The 20,326-nt window shown below is 45.7% G+C and overlaps 1 protein-coding gene and 1 long non-coding RNA gene across 7 annotated transcripts in view; one reads left to right on the top strand and one right to left on the bottom strand.

Moving 5' to 3' along the window:
• LOC125388291 (uncharacterized) overlaps window positions 1-20,326 on the bottom strand; it is a 334,710-nt gene that overhangs the window by 2,064 nt on the left and 312,320 nt on the right. Inside the window, exon 2 of the long non-coding RNA XR_015738143.1 lies at window positions 32-146. This is a non-coding gene — a long non-coding RNA (uncharacterized LOC125388291). The remainder of the gene's footprint in view (window positions 1-31; window positions 147-20,326) is intronic.
• Window positions 15,269-20,326, top strand: part of Ttc7a (tetratricopeptide repeat domain 7A) — a 102,985-nt gene continuing 97,927 nt past the window's right edge. For 5 of the 6 annotated variants that reach the window (XM_085690948.2, XM_085690945.2, XM_085690946.2 and 2 more), the window contains exon 1: window positions 18,385-18,541. In XM_085690948.2, coding sequence (XP_085547074.1) covers window positions 18,400-18,541 — 142 coding nt within the window. In that variant the 5' untranslated portion in view covers window positions 18,385-18,399. Of the gene's footprint in view, window positions 15,456-18,384; window positions 18,542-20,326 lie in introns of those variants that run through there. The other variant, XM_048416303.3, reaches the window with a different exon arrangement.

The raw sequence follows: 20,326 nt of genomic DNA, 5'->3' as shown, positions 1-20,326 counted from the left end.
TAACCAAAGAGTGTAGTAGTGGCATACATACCTTGGCAGTAGCCAACAGCTCTCTTTAATAGGATTGAAGACATGTTCGACAAAAGGAAAACCATGCCTGGTACTGGAAACCCAGACAACTTCTCAGAGTTAGTGAAGTCATAGATCTTGGAAGAGAATCTACAGTCATTACTTTGTTTACTAAATCAGTACAATCTCTAACTACATTCTAAACATTTGTCCTTATACAGTTAGTGTAGTCCTCACACCACATTAAGAAAATGGCTCCTGCAACATAGACCATTACAAAAAACAAAAAAACACAACAAATCAGAGTGCAGGGTTGTGGAGCCTCACCCCAGTAAATACCTCTACAAAACACTCCCATCCTTAAGGCTCTGTGAACATTGTGGGAGAGGGGGCAGAAAGGTTAAAAGAACTGGAGGATTCAGGAGTTTGCTATGAGACTGTGAAGTCAGAAGCTACACCCATAAAGACTCACCAATATGACTGTCTAAACAGGAGCTGAACAAGGACAACAGCAGACATGCTAATGTGGACAGGAAAAAGACCACAGGGCCTCAATCCTACAGAAAAAAAACTGCAGGCTGCTAAGAAATGCTGATATTGAAAGATTCTCTGAGGACAGGTACACCAATTGGTCATCCAATACCAAATAGTCAGTGTAACATGCGTATAAGTTTCAAATCCTAGGCAAATGGCCAAGCTGTCTATTTAACATATCAAAGAAGACATGGCTTCCACGTTCTCCCAGCAACTCTGAGTTCCTACCTGTTACAAGGTATGGCTGGCAAACCCTGCCCTCTGCCTGAACTCTCCAGCCCAGGGCTTGGGCTCTATATAATCCAGACATTTTGGTTACCTGCCTCTTTTGTGCCTTTGTCCTCTTGACTGCTGCACCTGATTTCCCTCTCTTCCCTCTCCCACCCTCACTGCTGTCCTCACAGGACTCAGGGCCATGTCCACTGGACTCCCCCAGATGTCTCTGCCCCTGACTATGTTCTTCCACATGTCTATATAAACTTTCTCCTCCATCGTCTTAGTTAGGGTTTCTATTGCTGTGAAGAGACACCAAGACGACAGCAACTCTTATAAAGGAGACAATTAGTTGTGGTGGCTCACTTCCAGCTCAGAGGTTCAGTCCATTATCATCATGGCAGGGAGCATGGCAGTATGCGGGCAGAGGTGGTGGTGGGGCAGAGACTGCTACATCTTGCAGGCAACAGGAAGTCAACTGATTCACTGGGTGGTATTCTGAGCATAGGAAAACTCAAATCCTGCCCCCCACAGTGACACACTTCCTCCAATAAGGTCATACTCACGCCAACAAAGCCACACCTAATAGCTTTGAGCTTATGGGAGTCAAATACATTCAAACTACCACAATCACCATACCTGGGAGCAGTCACGTTCTTTCCTTTCCTTTTTATTTCTTTTTTTATTCACATATGAGAAACATTATTGAGACTGATCAGGTTATATTTAGGAATATAGATACATAAATTTATATGTACACATATATGTATATGCATATCTATATGTGTAACTTTTTTTTTTAAAAAAATGCCATGAATTTGAAACAAAACAAGAAGAGATTTTTGGGAAAGTCTGGAGGAAGAAAAGAGAAGAGAGAAATGACGTAATTATAATCTCCAAAACTAAAAGAGAGAAAGAAAAAGAGGAGGGAGAAGTGGATGGAGGAATTTGGGGCTGGCTTTGACCAAGATACATTGTTCACAGATAGAAAATTTTCAGAGGGGGCTGACGGATGCTTCAGCAGTTAGAGTGTATACTACTCCAGAAGACTACAGTTCGGTCCTTAGCACCCAGGACAGGTGGTTCACAAATGCCTGTAACCCCTGTTCCAGGGGGAACTCAGCACTCTGGCTTCTCAGGTACCTGATTCATGGGCATATATGCCCACACTCACATACACACTGTGATGGTTTGAAACCAATGGTCCCCAAAGGGAATGGCACTAGTAGGATGTGTGGCTCTGTTGGAGTGGGTGTGGCCTTGTTAGAGGAAGTGTGTCACTGTGGAAACGGGCTTGGAGGTCTCATATATGCTCAAGATACCATCTAATATGTTAGTCCATTTTCTGTTGCCTGTATATCAATATATAACAACTCCTTCTCCAGCACCATGTCTGCCGGCACGTTGCCATGCTCCCTGCCATAATGATAATGGACTGAACTCTGAAACTGTAAGCTGCCACCTCAATGAAATGTTTTCCTTTATAAGAGTAGCCGTGGTCATGGTGTTTCTTCACAGCAATAGAAACCCTAACTAAGACAGACACTAATAATAAATAAAATAATGTTAAAAGGAGTACATTTCTGCCAACGGAGTCCATAATATTCATTCTGGGCTTTCGAATGGTAAGCTAAGTGTTAGGAATATTTCCTAACGCAAGCTCTCTGCCGATGCAAAATTCCAATCAAGCCAAATCAAAACAAGCCAAATTAAGAGATATCCAGGTTTAAAGGGAGTTCTGCACTCTTGGGTGACCCCAAGGGGCCACAAATGCGACCACCAGGAGGAAGTAAAAGAGACCACATGTTCCTCTTTTGGGACATCACTTAAATATTCTGTGGGAGTGGTCCTGAGGGCCCCCCCAGGGAGGGGTCAGGACCTGGCCTGCTGGGATTTGGAGTCCAGAGTGCCAACTCTTAGGGTCAGGGGGCTAGGATAGATGCAAGGAGCTGGGGCCTAAGCTCCCAACTTAACAATAAGAAATGTATGGTTTTTTTCTGTGTGTGTGAATTTATTACATTAGCCATAGGAAATTAATACGACTAGGGTTACCTTATACTAGAAATGCCAGAACACTTTAGCATCTAAAATATTTCACCACATTAGTAGATTTAAAGCAGAAAAGCCACTCTGAAAATGCAAAGTATTTATAAAATTGAATTTCAATAAAATTTTTTTAAAAACTGGGAATAAAAAGATTTCTTCAGTTTGATAGAGGTATCAGAAAGCAATAGCATAGTTACCATAAATCCAACAGTTGCCTGTAAGAGGCAGAAGGTTGTTGGGAAGGGACATACTGGAGGCTCCTAGGATGCTGGTAGAAAACCTGTTTCTTGACCCTCATGGGAGATTAATAACTGTTTCACAAGAATTATCTCTCATGTACTCTCCTTTAACTGCGATGTTCCTTCACTGCAAAAACCATTAACCTCTCAGCACTGGGAACGGAAACCAGAACCGTCAGTGCAAACTCTCTACCACCAATGTGCATCTCCAGCCTTTTTGGGGAGCTACGACAGGGTCTCACTATACAGCTCAGGCTGGTCTTGAACTCTGTGACCTTGTGCTAAGACCTTCCTCCTATAATCTAGCAACTGCTGTGATTACAGACCTACGTCACCAAGCTTAGGAAATGAGACTTGGGAAACAGACAGCGCAAAGCGGTGTTTTATGAGGCAAACTGCTGTCACCAGGAAAGCCGAGCTTTCAGAGCTGGCTTGAAGAGCCCTGTGACTAATCATTAACCAACAGCAGAGGGACGCTGAAGAGGCTCTGAGCACTCCAGTGATTTCTCTCCCTCAGGCGATCTCTCTCCCTCCCCACCCCTCTCAGAAGAAGGGGGGAAGACACACAGGGCCCTGCTCCCAGACAGAGACAGGCATCAGTCTGGTAAGAGAAGCTGCACAAGAGAAATCACTGAGATGCCGAGAAACAGTAGGGTTTGGGCTGGTGGGACAGAGGCATGGAGGGACGTGTTGGTGTTTTCAGTCAAGAAGTGGATGGGTGAAGGCAAAAGAAACTCCAGAGCTCTGTCTCCCGGACTTGGGTGAGCTTACAGCATCTTACATTCTAAAATTAACACAACAGTTACCAAGTGTCTGTTTCAGAAAGTAATTGACAGTTTTGAAGCTTGCCTGGGTAAGACTTTAATCCTTGGTCTAACGACTACATGTCATCTTCCTGACTGCTGACCATTGACCCAGACCTTGTGGAGTTTCTTTTTTTTGTTGTAATTTGTTTATTTTTATATGCATTGGTGTTTTGTCTGCTTGTGGTGTTTTGCTTGCATGTATGTCTGTCAATCCCCTGACAGTTGTGAACTGCCATGTGGGTGCTGGGAATTGAACCAGGGTCCTCTGGAAGAGCAGTCAGTGCTCTTAACCTCTGAGACACCTACCTCTCCAGCCTCCCCTCCCCACCATGGAGTTTTAATGTCAACCTCTTGAGAAGGTTTTTCAGCATTAATAGTGAAGACACCAGCTAGCATGGGCCAGGAGTGCTGTGAGCTAGCAGTAATGGCGGTAGTATAAGGTGACTTCTGAGTGTCACCTGAATGGACCTGAATGTCACTTCTGAATGGGTCACAAGCTGTGAGACAGCACGAGACTGGGAAAGCAGGATTGGCATGTGGCTCTGTGGTTCTTGCCTAAAAAACATGAAGCCCTGGGCTCAGTGTGCAGCCCCGAGGAAAGAGAAACTATAGGAAAGCAGTCTGCCACGTGTGCCACACCATATACTAGTGACCTGAGGAGCTCACACAATGGCCAGGAAGCCAAGCTCCCATTCAGATTCACATTTGAGGGTTTTAGGGTGACAGAAAGTGGGGGCAGGTCATGAAAGGTGGAGCTCTGGTCACCATTCTAGTTGACACAGAAGACTCTCATACATGCAGGAGTGTTAGAAGAGGCTGGCCCAGAGCTAAGGAGAGCAACGGCTTCATTGCCAGATGGAGCACTTGGCCTCTGGCCTCACTGTTGGTGGCCACTCTTCCCACCAGTACAGAGTGACTCGATGGGACAAGGAGAACCACGTGTGATAACCTTTGCGTGGAAGAAGAAGAGACGCTGTACTCCAACAGCTCCCCATTGCCACTGACAGGGTGCCGGGCCTCCTTAGCCTCCTTACTCCCCAGGGAAAGGTGAGTGTGCTATCTGCCCGTTCAGCAGCCCCATGAAGCAGGACACTCAGACACAACAGGAAGTCAAGTCAAAGCAGGAACTCAGTTTATTACTGTGAGCGTCAGCTTATATAGATTAAGTGACATCATGTGATGTGGGGGTACCTCTAGCCAATGAGAGACAGCCAAGCCCCCCCTTGGCTGGAGGGGTGTCTACCTAGATTTTGCTGTCTCATCCTCAGTAGCTTTGAGGCTCCCTCAAAGTGGAGCCAGGCTTTTCTCTGTCCTACAGGCCCCGAGGTCCAGGCTCTGAGATAATTTTGGCCCGGGAACTCTTGTATGGAATGATGAGTGGCACAAATAATGTATTTTATTTTTTTTAGAAGTTTCGAGAACAAACCACTCAAAAAACAAAACATTACAATTTTTCAATGGTTACAGTTTATTCTCTAAGACTTTGAAACCTCTCCCACAAAGCCGTGCCTTGCCCTACCCAGCAATTGTAAACGAATTGTACTAAGATTCTTACTTGGTCTTTATTAAGTCTTCTCTTTGGGGAACTACTTTAAGATAAACTCCACATCATATCAACATCTTGACTTTGTTCTCCCCATTCTAGAAGCTCCAATGGCTTTCTTGGGTCGTATTCTTCTTTCCCGCAAAAACAGCCACCTCAGACTTGAGTTACCACAGAGCTGTCTTGATATTTCCAAGAAGTCTTCATTCAGTCGTGGAGGTCTTCACCAGCTGAGACCCCATTTGGACTGCATTGTCACCCTTCAGACATTGTGACAGAATACGTGACAGGGACACGTTTATAGGAAGAAAGGTGACTGAACTGTTGACTCACGGTTTCAGAGGGTTGTAGTTTATTGTAGCTGGAACAGGTGGAGAGGCCTTTCTGTGGTAGCGCAACCTTCAGCTATCCACAGGCTGTCAGGACAGGAAGCAGACGGCAGCTAGGACTAGTGGCCAGGCTGTAATCTTCAAATCTGCCGCCTCCAGTGACCTAGTTTCAGTTGCCATGCTCACCTCCCAGAAACACCCCACCTGTCAGGGAACAAGCCTTCTAGACACAACCTGTGGGAACCTTTCAGAGTCAAACAATGACACAGCCTAAAACTCCTGACTCAGAAACAGTGTGTCTCTCTGAGGCGTATTTCAGACTGAAACACTGCAACACTGAGGATTGGAATCTTACATTGGTCCCAAGTGCCTTTAGCCTTTTAAATTTAAAAAAAAAATCCTCTAATAGTGAGATTGCATTGTCTCCTAAGATCTCCTAGGATCTTGTTGGTTGCCTAACCTGATAGGAAAATTGGTTCTCAATAGGATGTCTGCCCTAGTAACAGCTCTGCTGCTTCTCTGCCGCCTGTTCCTGCCATTTTTATTGCTTATCCACAGGGAAAGAATCTAGGAGAGAGGACAAGTGTGGACCCAATTTGTCAATCCTAACTTGCCATGGGGAAAATCTTGTCTTTGTCTCAATACCCTGGAGAATCTTTCCAAACATGCCCGCTGGAGAGAACTACCAGGCATTGTGGAAATGTCTGTCTGTGAGCTCCTGAGCCCCCAGCCATACCATGCCCAGGGCAATCAGCTCACGGTTGGCAGGCGCTCTGGCACTTGTCCTGTGCAAGCCTTGCATGCTCTGTACTTTTCCTGGACCAGAGATCTTACATGAAAACGTGAGCACTTCACCTCAAACTCAAAGACAGACATCACCTCAGAGGAAAGGGTTGGGAAAAAAATTTTCAAACAAATGGACCTAAGAAACAAGCTGGTGTAGCTATCCTAATATCTACTTCAAAATAGACTTCAAACTAAAATCAATCAAAAGAGACAAAGAAGGACATTTCATATTAGTCACAGGAAAAATCCATCAAGAGGAAATCTCAATACTGGACATCTATACCCCAAATACAAGGGCACCTTCATATGTAAAAGAAACACTTCTAAAACTTAAATTATACATTAAACCCCTCACTTTAATAGTGGGAGACTTCAACACCTCAATCTCATCTCTGGACAGGTCTGTCAGACAAAAAATTAACAGATAAATAAGGGAACTAGGAGATATTATAACTCAAATGGACTTAACAGACATCTATTGAATATGCCACCCAAACATAAAAAATATACCTTCTTTTCAGCACCTCATGGAATCTTCTCAAAAATTGACCACATACTAGACAACAAACAAACCTCAACAGATACAAAAACACTGGAATAACCCCATGTATCTTACCAGATCGCGATGGCTTAAAATTAGAATTTAACAGTAACACTAATTCCAGAAAGCCCACAAACACATGGAAATTAAACAATGTTTATCTGGGGCATCAATGAGTCAAGGAAGAAATAAAGGAAGAAATTAAAGACTTTCTAAAATACAATGAAAATGACCACACAACATACCCATATCCAAATTTATGGGACACAATGAAAACAGTGTTAAGAGGAAAGTTCATAGCACTAAACGCCTACATTAAGAAACTGCAAAAAATTCCACATTAGTGAATTAACAGAACATTTGAAAACTTTAGAACAAAAAGAAGCAAACTCACCCAGGAGGAATAGTTTTCAGGAAATAATTAAATTGAGAGCTGAAATCAAACAAAATAGAAACAAAGAAAACAATACAAAAATTAATGAGACAAAGAGTTGGTTCTTCGAGAAAATAAACAAAATAGACAAACCCTTATCCAAACTAACCAAAAGGCAGAGAGAGAATATCCAAATTAACAAAATCAGAAATGAAAAGGGGGACATAACAACAGACACATAGGAAATCCAGAGAATCATTAGGTCATATTTTGAAAACTTGTACTCCACAAAATTGGAAAACTTAAAGGAAATGAACAACTTTCTGGATAAATTTCACTTAGCAAAATTAAATCAAGACCCGATAAGCAAATTAAACAGACCTATAGCTGCTAAAGAAATAGAAACAGTCATCAAAAGTCTCCCAGCCAAAAAAAAAAAAAAAAAAAAAAAAAAAAAAAAAAAAAAAAAAGCCCAGGACCAGATGGTTTCAGCTCAGAACACATCAGAACACAGAATTCTACAAGATTTTCAAAGAAGAACTAGTACCAATACTCCTCAATTACTCCTCAATTTGTTCTATACAATAGAAACGGAAGGAACATTGACAAACTCTTTTTATGAGACTATAATTACCCTGACACCCAAACCACATAAAGACATTACTCATAAAGAGAATAACAGATTAATCTCACTCATGAATATTGATGCAAAAATATTCAATAAAATATTGGCAAATCGAATCCAAGAACACATCAGAAACATCATCCACCATGATCAAATCGGCTTCATCCCAGAGATGAGGAATGATTCAAGATACGAAAAATCTGTCAGGTAATACACCATATAAACAAAATGAAAAATAAAAACCACATTATTATTTCATTAGATGTTGAAAAAGTTTCAGCAAAATACAACATCCCTTCATGATAAAGGTCTTGGAGAGAGCAAGGATAAAAACATAATAAAGGCAATATACAGCAAGCCAACAGCCAACGTCAAACTAAATGGAGAGAAACTCCAAGTGATCCCACTGAAATAAGGAACAAGATAAGGTTGTTCACTATTTCCATATCTATTCCATATAGTTCTTGAGGTCCTAGCTAGAGCAATAAGACAACAAAAGGAGATCAAGTGGATACAAATTGGTGAAGAAGTCAAACTCTATTTGCTGATGATATGATAGTTTACATAAGTGATCCCAAAAATTCTACCAAGGAACTTCTACAACTCATAAACACTTTCAGTAATGTAGCAGGATACAAGATTAACTCAAAAAAAATCAGTAGCCCTCCTGTACACGGATAATAAATGGGCTGAGAAAGAAATCAGAGAAACATCACCCTTCACAATAGCCACAAATAGCATAAAATATCTCAGAGTAACTCTAACCAAACAAGTGGAACACTTGTATGACAAGAACTTTAAATCTTTGAAGAAAGAAATTGAAGAAGACACCAGAAATTGGAAAGAACTCCCATGGTCTTGGGTAGGTAGAATTGACATAGTAAAAATGGCGATCTTACCAAAAGCAATCTACAGATGCAATGCTCATTAAAGTCTCAGCAAAATTCCTCACAGACCTTGAAAGGACGGTACTCAACTTCATATGGAAAAGCAAAAACCCAGTATAGCCAAAACAATCCTGTACAATAAAGGAACTTCTGGAGGCATCACAATCCCTGACTACAAACTCTACTACAGAACCACAGTACTAAAAACAGCCTGGTACTGGCATAAGAACAGACAGGAGGACCAATGGAACCGAATCGAAGACCAAAATACTAATCCACACACCTACAAACACCTGATTTTTGACAAAGAAGAAAAAAGTATAAAATGGAAAAAAAGAAAGCATATTTAACAAATGATGCTGACATAACTGGATATCAACATGTAGAAGAATGAAAATAGACCCATATCTATCACCATGCACAAAATTCAAGTCCAAATGGATCAAAGACCTCAACATAAAGCCAGCCACACTGAACCTCATAGAAGAGAAAGTAGGAAGTACACTTGAAGGCATTGGCACAGGAGACCACTTCCTACATATAACCCAGTAGCATAGACACTGAGAGAAACAATTAATAAATGGGACCTCCTGAAACTGAAAAGCTTCTGTAAAGCAAAGGACACGGTCAACAAGACAAAATGGGAGCCTACAGATGGGAAAAGATCTTCACCAACCCCACATCAGACAGAGAACTGATCTCCAAAATATACAAAGAACTCAAGAAATTGGTCATCAAAAGAACAAATAATCCAGTAAAAAAAAAATGGAGTACAGGCCTAAACAGAGAACTCTCAACAGAGGAATCTAAAATGGCTGAAAGACACGTAAGGAAACTCTCGAAATCCTTAGCTATCACAGAAATACAAATCAAAACAACTCTAAGATTCCATCTTACACTGGTAAAAGTGGCCAAGATCAAAATCACTGATAACAACTTATGCTGAAGAGGTTGTGGGGTGAAGGGAACACTCCTCCATTGCTGGTGGTAGTGCAAGCCGGTACAGCCCCTTTGGATATCAGTATGGTGATTTCGCAGAAAATTAGGAAACAACCTTTCTTAAGACCCAGTAATACTACTTTTGGGTATATAGCCAAAGGATGCTCAAGCATAGCATAAGGACATGTGCTCAAGTATGTTTATAGCAGCCTTGTTTGTCATAGCCAGAGCCTGGAAACAACCTAAATGTCCCTTGCCTGAAGATAAGGAAAATATTTACACAATGGAGTACTAAATAGCAGAAAAAAATAATGACATCTTGAAATATGGAGGCAAAAGGATGGAGCTAGAAAACATCATATTGAGTGAGGCAACCCAGACCCAGAAAGACAATTATCACATGTAAACACATAAGTGGTTTTAAACATAAAGCAAAGAAAACCAGCCTACAAATCACAACCCCAGAGAACCTACACAACAATGAAGACCCTGAGAGAGACATACATGGATCTTATCCACATAGGAAGTAGAAAATGATCTTCTGAGTAAATTGGGAGCATGGGGACCATGGGAGGAGGTTGAAGGGGAGGAGAGAGGAAGGGAGGGGATCAGAAAAAATGTATAGCTCAATAAAATCAATAAAAAAAGAAATCTAAAAAAACGTGTGCACTTAATTTTCTAAATAATAACCTTCTATGATACAATAGTTTAAGATCAGTTTCCCCCCCCAAAATACAGTGGTTACTACAACAAACTTCTGAAATGAACAAAAGTTATCCGAGAGGTGCTTTAGAACAGAGGGAAACAAAAATGCTAACACCCAGGATCAATGTCATCAATTGTTGTCTTCCTTCTTCTCCTTGTCTTCTTCCTCCTCCTTCTCGTCCTCCTCCCCCTCTTCCTTCTGCTTCATTCTCCTCTTCTCCTCCTTCTTTTTACTAGCACCCAGAAGGAATCAGATTCCAAATGATTCATGAATGGATTTCTTGACCAAAGCGAAATAAAAACATGAACAGCATAAACTCAGCTTTTAGGTCACCCCACATCAAAGCTCAAACCTTTGTTCTTCTTCTTCCACCATATTTGCACCCATCCCCTTGTCTATTTCTCCTTCTGGCCTTTCCTTTCTCTTAGATAGCCACTTACCTCTTAAAAATAAACTTCCACCAGAAGAGAGGGGGAAATATCTCTATGGTACAGTTACATTTTGTTTTCATTCTCAGTTAAAAGCCATTGTTAATTGTGAATTTAGAATTGTTTTGAGAACATATCTTCTAGATATATGCCAATTAATTCACTTGCTGGTTGGTACTTTGTTGTGGGAATCAAGTCAGCCAATTAGCTTTTGGGGGACCAGTCCTTTGGGCATTGTCTGAGGTGCCACGTGTCTACTGATAAGTTGCAAGAGAAAGCCTGCAGCTCTCTTGCTCTGGTTGTTTGCAAAAGAGCCTTCTGGGAACCTGACAGAGATCACTCAGTGGGTCTGGAAGCAGCTGTGTTCATTCTAGAAGTTCTGCCCACGTGACTAGCTTCACGGCACAGAGAGAGAGAGAGAGAGAGAGAGAGAGAGAGAGAGAGGACTTCCTAGGCTAGCAGAAATGAAAGTGGGAAACAGCCCTACAGCTATTCCTCCCACACCAAGCAGGATATTTTGAAAGAGCCCTAGGACTGGGAGACTGAAAGTGGGGGTGGGGAGGGGCAAGGCACAAGTGAGGGTTTCAAGTTCCCGTTTTATCCTTAAACTTCAGAAGAAAACTTGTCTCTCAAGATTAAAAGATAATCTTACAAATTCATGATTGACATAGGTACAATATTATCAATAAAGTAATGGTTCTCCACTTCTGCACGGCACCCTGCTCAGGTGCTGGTGAGGGGCCCCAGAACTTTGCAATTATTATGTGCATTGCTTTTCTTAGTGTCTCTTTAGATAAAAACATAAAACAAAACCAAACAAACAAAACCAACAAAACCCTCAACACTTCTATTTTTCTTCTCTAGAAGAAATCAGCACTGTGTATGGGTTTCTGTGCCTTGGAGGTCACTGAGGAACCCTCTCCTTTTCCCAAATGCCCAACCAAGAACCCACGAGCCAATTTTCCCTGGGAACCTATTCTTATTCAGTATGTAGGTGACCTTTTCCTGCACCCTTCCAAGAAGGTGAGCTGTAAACCTGATTCATTCCTCTTACTTCTTTAGTTCAGAGAGGACCTCAGAGTGCCACACACAGGTTGTTAATTTGTAAGAAAGGCAAGATTTATTCCAGAGAGGTAAAGCCGGCACTGAAAATGTTCCCAGACAAACCAGGGGAAAGAAAATGACGAGGGTTCTTGGCTCCTACTGACCATTGTAGGTAATTTTTAGATCCCAACTTTTCAGAAATCTCTATGTTGTTAATTTGACTTAACCAAGTCTGTAGGAACCTCTCCCCTGTGGATCCAAGTGTGAATAGGCTGTGAGTTAGGATTAGTTCTCAGTACTGTGCATTTCTGGGCCTACCTAAGTATCATAAACCTTTCGAGGTCCAAGTATATGAGGCCCTTACCTTCATCAGTACCATTAGTATCCTTATCTTCATCAGTATCCTTACCTTCATAAGTACCATTAGTATCATTACCTTCATCAGTATCCTTACCTTCATAAGTACCATCCTGTTACAGCCTTTCTTGAAGTTCAGGGTCAAAACTCTTTCTCTTGTCTAGAGATAGCAACTAAGTTTGCACTCAGATTGGCTTTCAGGTCTGCTTTAAGCTTTATGTCATAGTGTTTTTGTTGTTCACTAAAAAAAAATACACATTTCTGCCCATTGTGGTGTTACATACCTTTATTCTCAGCACTCAGGATGCAAATTTCTGTAAGTTTAAGGCCAGTTTGATCTACACAGTGAGTTCCAGACCAGACAGGGTAACATAGTGAGACCTGTCTCAAACAAAATAAAACATCAACCCCTACCCCACTTCCTTCCATAAACTTCATTTTCTTTCTTTCTTCCTTTTTTCCTTTCTCCCTTTCTTTTTTCCTTCCTTCATTTTTTCTTTCTTTCTTCTTCCTTTCTTCCTTCCTTTTTTTCTTCCTTTCTTTTTCCTTCCTTCCTTCCTTCCTTCCTTTTTTTTTTTCTTTTGAGACAGGGTTTCTCTGTGTAACTGCTCTTGGCTGTCCTGGAACTCACTTTGTAGACCAGGCTGGCTTTGAACTCACAGGGATCCAGCTGCCTCTGGCTCCCAAGTGCTGTGATTAAAGGCATATGCCGCCATCCCTGTCCGGCCACTTTTTTTTTTCTTTTTAGGATTTTTGCACTGTATCCCTGGCTGGCCTGAAACTGTAGCCTAGGCTGGCTTTGAATTCTCTGTTAAGTCCCCTGCCTCTGGCTTCTGAAAGGTGTGATAAGAGGTGCTCACACCACACCCAACAAACACCTCTTTGCTATTTGCCTTTGTTCTCAGCAGAGGTTACTAACACAATCCCAGCTGCTCTTTGGTCTTTTAGAAGATCAGGGTCTTGGCTCTGCTGGAGAAATGCCAAGAAAAGGTCAGGCACACGAGGAACCCTTGCAATAATTCTGAAGCATCAACTCTGTCTTCCCCCATACCGAAACACAAACCGATGACAGAGTCAGAGAGACAAGCAATGATGCTCTCTACATTCAGTCCCCTAATACTTGCTGCCCTGGTTGACAAAGGAGTGGGAAGGAAAGAGGGGATTCCTTGTTTCTATAAGACTATCCCCCATTCTGTCAATGCTGCTGCTCACTGTTGCCCCAGGGGTGACTGCCAGGAACAATCTGGCTGGCCAAACTGACTATGTCCTCAGGCCAACCAAGTCAGTCTTTCACACTCTCTGCCTCCTCCCTCCTCGGTGAAACCTAGAGCTGCTCCCTACGACAGGTACTCAGGGCAACACACTGGGGCGGGGAATCTTGCCTTCCAGGAAGGAAGGGGCTGCATTTAGATCCCTGGGAAGATACCCACAGAGAAGCTGGGATTTGGGTAGGGATCGGCCCTGTGATGATGGACGTTGGGAGGCTGGGCTCCGATAAGCCCGAAAACCTTCCATTTTTAGTCTGTTCTGAAACTTTAAGTAGTGAATTTCCCGACAATGAAGGACATGGAGTGGAAAGTACTCCCGGGGAGGTAGGAAGCGATGAGTTTCGAACTTGTGGGAGTTTACTTTGAAGTTTTTCTTAATCTCGGAAATCTTCGGACTGGGCCACACAACTAGTTTTCACTACGGGCCTTGGAGGTTTTCGGTGTTGGCTGTGGTTGGAGTGACATCCTCAATTTCCATGCAAGACTAACAGCTCCAGTCTCACGGAGGGTGAGGTGACGACGCTAGCCAACAGGCCTAGTTAGTCCTGGCTCCACCCTCCAGGCCCCGCCCCGAGTCCTTTGAACTTCTGGGCACCGCTTGCCTTGAATCAAGCTGAGCGGAGTCGGGCGCTCCCTGCAGCTCTGATCAGTCTCTAGAAACCAAAATGAAGTAGCGATACGTGGAAAAGCTGATGGTTTAAGAACCCAGAGCAACAGATTAAACCCAACCGCCTAGAGTAAGGAGTCCAGTGGAAGGAGGAGTCCCGCAGTTAAAACAAACGCAAGCCTTCTCCAAGCTGGGGGAGTCCGAACAGCCTAGGCACTTGGCCCGGCCAGGTTGTCCCCAGCCCCGCGGACGCGGCGCGTTGCATCGAGCCGGGATCCCCAGGAGCTTGGGGCTGAGGTTGTCCTGTCCGCCGCTCCTCGGATTTATGACGTGCCGTAGGCAGTGGCGGTGACGGAGCCACCACACAAAGCCGGGCGGTCCGGGAGGAGGACCCCAGGCCAAGAGTCCCGACGGGATGGGGAGGGAACGGGGAGCGAGGCGCCCCCGGGCGCCCGGGCTCCCCGGCTCCCCGCAGCATTAAAGTGAGCACTCAGACAGCGGCGGGGACGCGGCGGAGGGCGGGCCGCGATCGCCCGGCGCGCGCCTGGCTGCTGTGGCCTCGTTGGCCGCCCGCGCGCCCGACCCGGCGGGGGATAGCCACGCCCACTCGGGGGTGGAGCCGCGGCCCCGGGAGGCTCCGCAGCTGGCGACGCCCGGGCTCGAGGCGGGGGCTGTGGCAGCAGCTGCAGCAGCGGCGGCGGCAGCAGCGGCAGGAGCTGCTGCAGCAGCGGCGGAGGCTGCTGCTGGACTCTTTGGGGTCGCGCAGTCGCAGCCCCAGTCCGGAGGCTCCGGGCGGTGCGTTTATTGCCGCGGCCGCTGCTGTTGCTGCAGACCACCAGCCGCCACCCGGGCCCCCGCTGCCACCGGGACCCCGGATGCCGTCTGCACTCCAGTTGACTTTGCCGGAGAGTGTGCCCCAGCCTGGACGTCGCCCCCGGCCTGGTCTCCATTCCTCTGCCGCACCTCCCATGACAGCTCCCGCACGAAGATGGCTGCGAAGGGCGCGCACGGCTCCCACCTGAAGGTGGAGAGCGAGGTGGAGCGCTGCCGCGCTGAGGGCCACTGGGACCGCATGTTCGAGCTGGTCCGGCATCTGCAGACGCTGGGCATTTCCGGCGGCGGCGGTAGCAACCGGCGAAGCAGCCCGAGCGGCAGGTTCAGCTCTCTAGACACCGGTGAGTGAAGGAAGGGCAGGTTCGCCGACTGCGAGCGGGCGAAAAGCACCGCCTCCTCCAGGAAGCGCTGCTCGACAGACCGTCCCGAGCGGCTCTGGGCGCTACCTTCCCGCAGCCGAGGCAGTTTGGAAAATCCTAAAAGCTGTGCTTTTTCCCTTTAAGGTCGTGTGGGTAACCCTACGGTGAAATGGAGGTTTCTGTAGGTATCAGAGAAGTGCATTGGGCGGGACTCTTGCCTCCCTAAACTGCTTAAACTACCTCATGCTGAGTTTGTTCCTCCTTCTCTTACTTTCCCTTCAAATAAAGTAGGGAATCAAGCTCTGTCCAGAGCTGACTTCAACCGAAGCTTGTTGAGTGCCTGGGTAGGTCGGAGAAGAGGTCGGCGAGCCTCAGTTTCATCTGCAGTGGCCAACACTGGCCCTATCCAACCCTGGCAGTGGCTTTAGCAGTAGGGCTGGTTTCGCTGGGCTGGGCTCTCGGGCTGGGGCGGGAAAGCACCCTGATGGGGCGGAGGGAGAACCCCACCCAGCCTCCAGCCCCAGATCCTGTTTTGGGTGCCTCGAGAGTGGCCCAGAGCCCTCCTCCCTCCGCGTGTACACATCCACCTTTTCCGAAAGAAGCAGGTATAAAGTCTGGATATAAAGAGTTTTCCAAAATCACCCAGCCCAGGACGCCTCTGTGGGAGAGATAGGATGACTATAATAGCAGGAATAAGTAAGCCATTGCTTACTGTGTGTCAGACAAGTCCTCAGGAGTTGAATCAAGTCGTCACTCCTCATAGCTATTCTTGTTTGCCAGACTCTATAGGTAAATAGCTTCATCATCGGGGCAGTAGGCTGTGAAATCTGAACCCAAGATCCTGGTACATCTTTTCATTTGTGCTTTGTTCTCCAAGATGCCCACCCTTGCAGAGCGCCCAAAGTGGACAGGAGGCAGGATGGTGCACAGTAATGGGTTAGTTTGTGAGAGCGCTTCAGAGAAGCGGCAGGCCTTCCAGGGCCCCAGCCTGATATTTGGGACGGGCAAGGTGTTGGCCCAAGGAAAGTGCTGCGTGCAGGGATGCGGGGATAAGCCACAGGCCAAGAGGTCTGAGCAAGGCCACAGGGATCCCTGTCAGGCCTTGCCTTTTCCAGGGCTGAGCAGGAAAATTGCAGGAATCCCTTCTGGTGGGGCTGGTGAGGGTGGGACCGAGAATGGAGGCCCACAGGTGCTGGTTCCTGAGGAAGGTGTGGGAATCTGAGAGGTTGGCCCCACCGAGCTCGCTCCACTCCACAGGGACAGAAATCAGGGCCTCCTTCCACCCTGAGGAGGAGTTTCTTTTAAAGCTATGTTGTTCTCTAGAGATTTCAGGGAGGCTCAGCCCTTGGCTAATCAGTATCCCGGGAGGAAAAGGCTGGGGAGTCAAAGGGAAAGGGAAGCATGGATTCAAAGATGGACTTTAAAATCAAACAGCAGGACTGTGGGCCGCATCTGTAGTCCTACCACCCAGGAGGGAGGCCTTTGGCCGAGGGCAAAGGCCGAGGGCAGTTTCTAGTCTGAGACCTTTCAGGGATGTGTACTGGTGACATTCTTCCTCAAAAACAAAACAAAACCAACAACAACAACAACAACAACAAAAAACACGCCCCAAGCTACCGATGGAGCTGAGTGTTGGAGTCGCTGGGTTTGATGCCCAGCACCAATGGGAACCAGAAGTAACACAAACTTTCAAGACTTTTTTTGTTTTTGTTTTTGTTTTTTCGGGACAGGGTTTCTCTGTCGCTTTGGAGCCTGTCCTGGAACTAGCTCTCATAGACCAGGCTGGCCTCGAACTCACAGAGATCCCCAGCCTCTGCCTCCCAAGTGCTGAGATTAAAGGCATGCACCATCATCACCGGGCTTGACTTTTTGGATTCCTAATGTGCTCACCCAATGTGAGGTGAAGGCAAAGAGTCACATTTCCCAAACCTAACCAGACCGCCTTTCAGAGAACCCCTTTGGGAAGCATGGGCACAGCATCAGTTAATTCTTCCTAATAACCCTCTGAGGAAGTTAAGAGTTTTCTCCTCATCTTTGATGTGGGGACGCCAGGGTGAAGAGGTCACATCATGAGCACATTGGTAGAGCTTGTGTTCACTCATGCACGCGTCCTTGCCTGCGGCTGGCACTAGTGGTCGAGTTGGGCCTGAAGCTGAGTTGTCTTTAACGTGAGAACTGACCGATATCAACAGGGAGACTGACCAGTAAAAACAGGTGGCCTCTCCTCAGCCCTGTGGGATACACGTCCCAACCTACACACATGTGCACATAGTGTGCATCATCAGCAAGAGGAAGAAAAGCAAATGGCATGAACATTTTTGGATTGACCGCTGTTTTCATTCTCTTACTTTGGATTCCATAGTTACTCAAGAGAATGGGAACCTGTTTGTGGGGAGAATAGTGTTGGTGCTAATTTCCTGAACTGCAGCATAGAAAGGATCATATTTTTATTTATTATTTTTTTTAAAGATTTATTTATTATGTGTACAGTATTCTGTATGCCTGCAGGCTGAAAGAGGGCACCAGATCTCATCTTGGATGGTTATGAGCTACCATGTGGTTGCTGGGAATTGAACTCATGACCTTTGGAAGAGCAGCCAGTGCTCTTAACCTCTGAGCCATCTCTCCAGCCCCTCCTATTTTTATTTATTTGTGTATTTAGTGAATGTAGTGGTACACATCTTTAATCTCAGCACTGGGAAGAGGGCAGAGGCAGAAGGATCTCTATGAGTTTCAGATCAGCCTGGGCTACATAGTGAGACCCGGCCAAAAAAGGGGGGGAGTCAATCTTTATTCTTGATTTTGTGTATTTTAATATGTGTGTATGTCCTTGCAGCCGTGTGGACATGAGTGGAAGTGCCCAGAGAGGCCTGGAGAAGGTGTTGAATCTCCCAGGGCTAGAGTTATGGGCACTGTAAGCGGCCTAATGTGGGTATTGGGAACCAAAGCCGACTTCCCTGCAGCCACAGAGCAATCTCAGCATCCGAGAAGAGTATTAAAACTTCACCTGTCAAACCAGGCGGTGGTGGTGCACACCTTTAATCCCAGCCCTCGGGAGGCAGAGGCAGGTGGGTCCCTGTGAATTTGAGGCTAGCCTGGTCTACAGAAGTAGTTATAGGACAGCTAGGGCTACAGAGAAACCCTGTCTTGAAAACCAAAAACCAATCAAACAAACAAACAAAAAAAAACACCTCACTTGTACTGTCAGACTCTTTGAGTTGGTGACCTAATGGTGGCTTAATGGGGAAAAGGGCAGAAGGTACTGAGGTCTTGCTGTGTTCAAGCTTTCTGTAGAGACTAGAGTGACCTCAGAACCTGGATACCAGGAGATAAGGAGGGAAGGGGCAGATGCCGAAGCAGAAGAACCTCAGGCATTTTTCCTGTCAGAGGCGCCTGCTCCTGCCAAGGGGAGGTAGTTGCTACCTTTGTGTGTGTTCTTCAAACTCACATCCGGTGAGCAAGGGAGAGGGAAACTACAGGGCACCGTCTGTGGTGATGAGGTCTCTGGTCGCTGAAAACAAAACCGTCCAGTATTTTGATTTAATTTTTTAAAGTAACTTCCCATTACTTTTATTTATTTTATTTGAGGGGCAGGTGTGTGAGGCAGAGCGTTCACGTGGAAGTCAGAGACCAACTTGCAGGAAGCCAGATCTCCTTCCACCGTTTAGGTTTGGGGGATCGGCAGGTCATCCAGTGTTTTAATTTTGTTAACATTTTATTATGAGACATTTACAAAATACATTTAGAAAAAAGAAGGAAGCTCACCTATTAGCAACTGGCTTCAGTGGTTTTGAACTCATGAGCACTTTTTAAAAATTAACTTTTATTTTTGGTGCGAGTGTGTGTGCGTGCGTGTGTGCGTGCGTGTGTGTGTGTGTGTGTGTGTGTGTGCGTGCGTGCGTGCATGTGTGTGTGTGTGTGTGCATGCGTGTCAGTGGACAGCTTGCAGGAGCCAGTTTTCTCCCCCCATCATGCGGGTCCTGGGGATCAAACACCTTGCTCGGCTCGACAGCAAGCCCCTTTACTTGCTGAGCCATCTTGATGATCCTCACCAACTGTTTTTCCTCAGCCCATTGCTCTCCCACGCTTCACTAATTCAGCATGCATTTATGAAGTAAGAACCCATTAAAACTATAACTGCTATACCATTATCGTCTTTCAGAACCCCCATTTTGGTTCCGGTTTTTAGCCGAATGATCTGTTTCTTCAAGCGGGAAGGTTGTTTTAAACACAGCTGCAGTTTAAATGTCTGAGCAGGTATTCTCTCTCACCTTGCCCTCCCAAAGCCGGGCTTGAAAGGCCTCTTAGTCACTGCGAGCCTTTGGGATGGAAGCCACAGAAACTCCTTTCCCAGGCTGACCTGGAGGAGAGAGGGGGCTGACTTGACTCATACTCCCTAGCTGCAAATGAGCCAAATGTGAGGGCCAGGCAGAGGCAGGAGCTTCCAGGGGAAATGCTGGAACCTGCCTCTTGAGAGCTCCAGGGGCCTGAGAGGAAAGTAGCTGCCACAGGCATTCAGAACAGGTTGGGAGGAGATGTGACCACTCAGTGAGGCCTGCTTGCCTCTGCTAAGGGCATGCATGGGGTGGGGTTGCCATGGGTCTGTCAGGAAGACTTCTTCACAGCCCTGACAGGAGAAACTGAACCCTCTGACCCAGGGACCCTCTGCCCCAGGCCTGAACCGGGAGCAGGTTTTGCCTGTGAAAGACTGGTGTGGTTATTCACCCAAACTATTACTTGACAACTGAATATTGAGGACTTGGGATTTCCAGGTGCCCTTTAGTTTCATAGACTTATCAGTGAAGAACTGTAGGAAGGGGAGGGATTAAGGAAAGCAGAAGTGAGCAAAGATT

Source organism: Myodes glareolus, chromosome 6 (genome assembly GCF_982192425.1).
Source record: "Myodes glareolus chromosome 6, mMyoGla1.1, whole genome shotgun sequence".
NCBI classification, from domain to species: Eukaryota; Metazoa; Chordata; class Mammalia; order Rodentia; family Cricetidae; genus Myodes; species Myodes glareolus.
The sequence above is the reverse complement of the archived record's forward strand: the minus strand, read 5'-3'. Positions and strand labels throughout refer to the sequence as shown.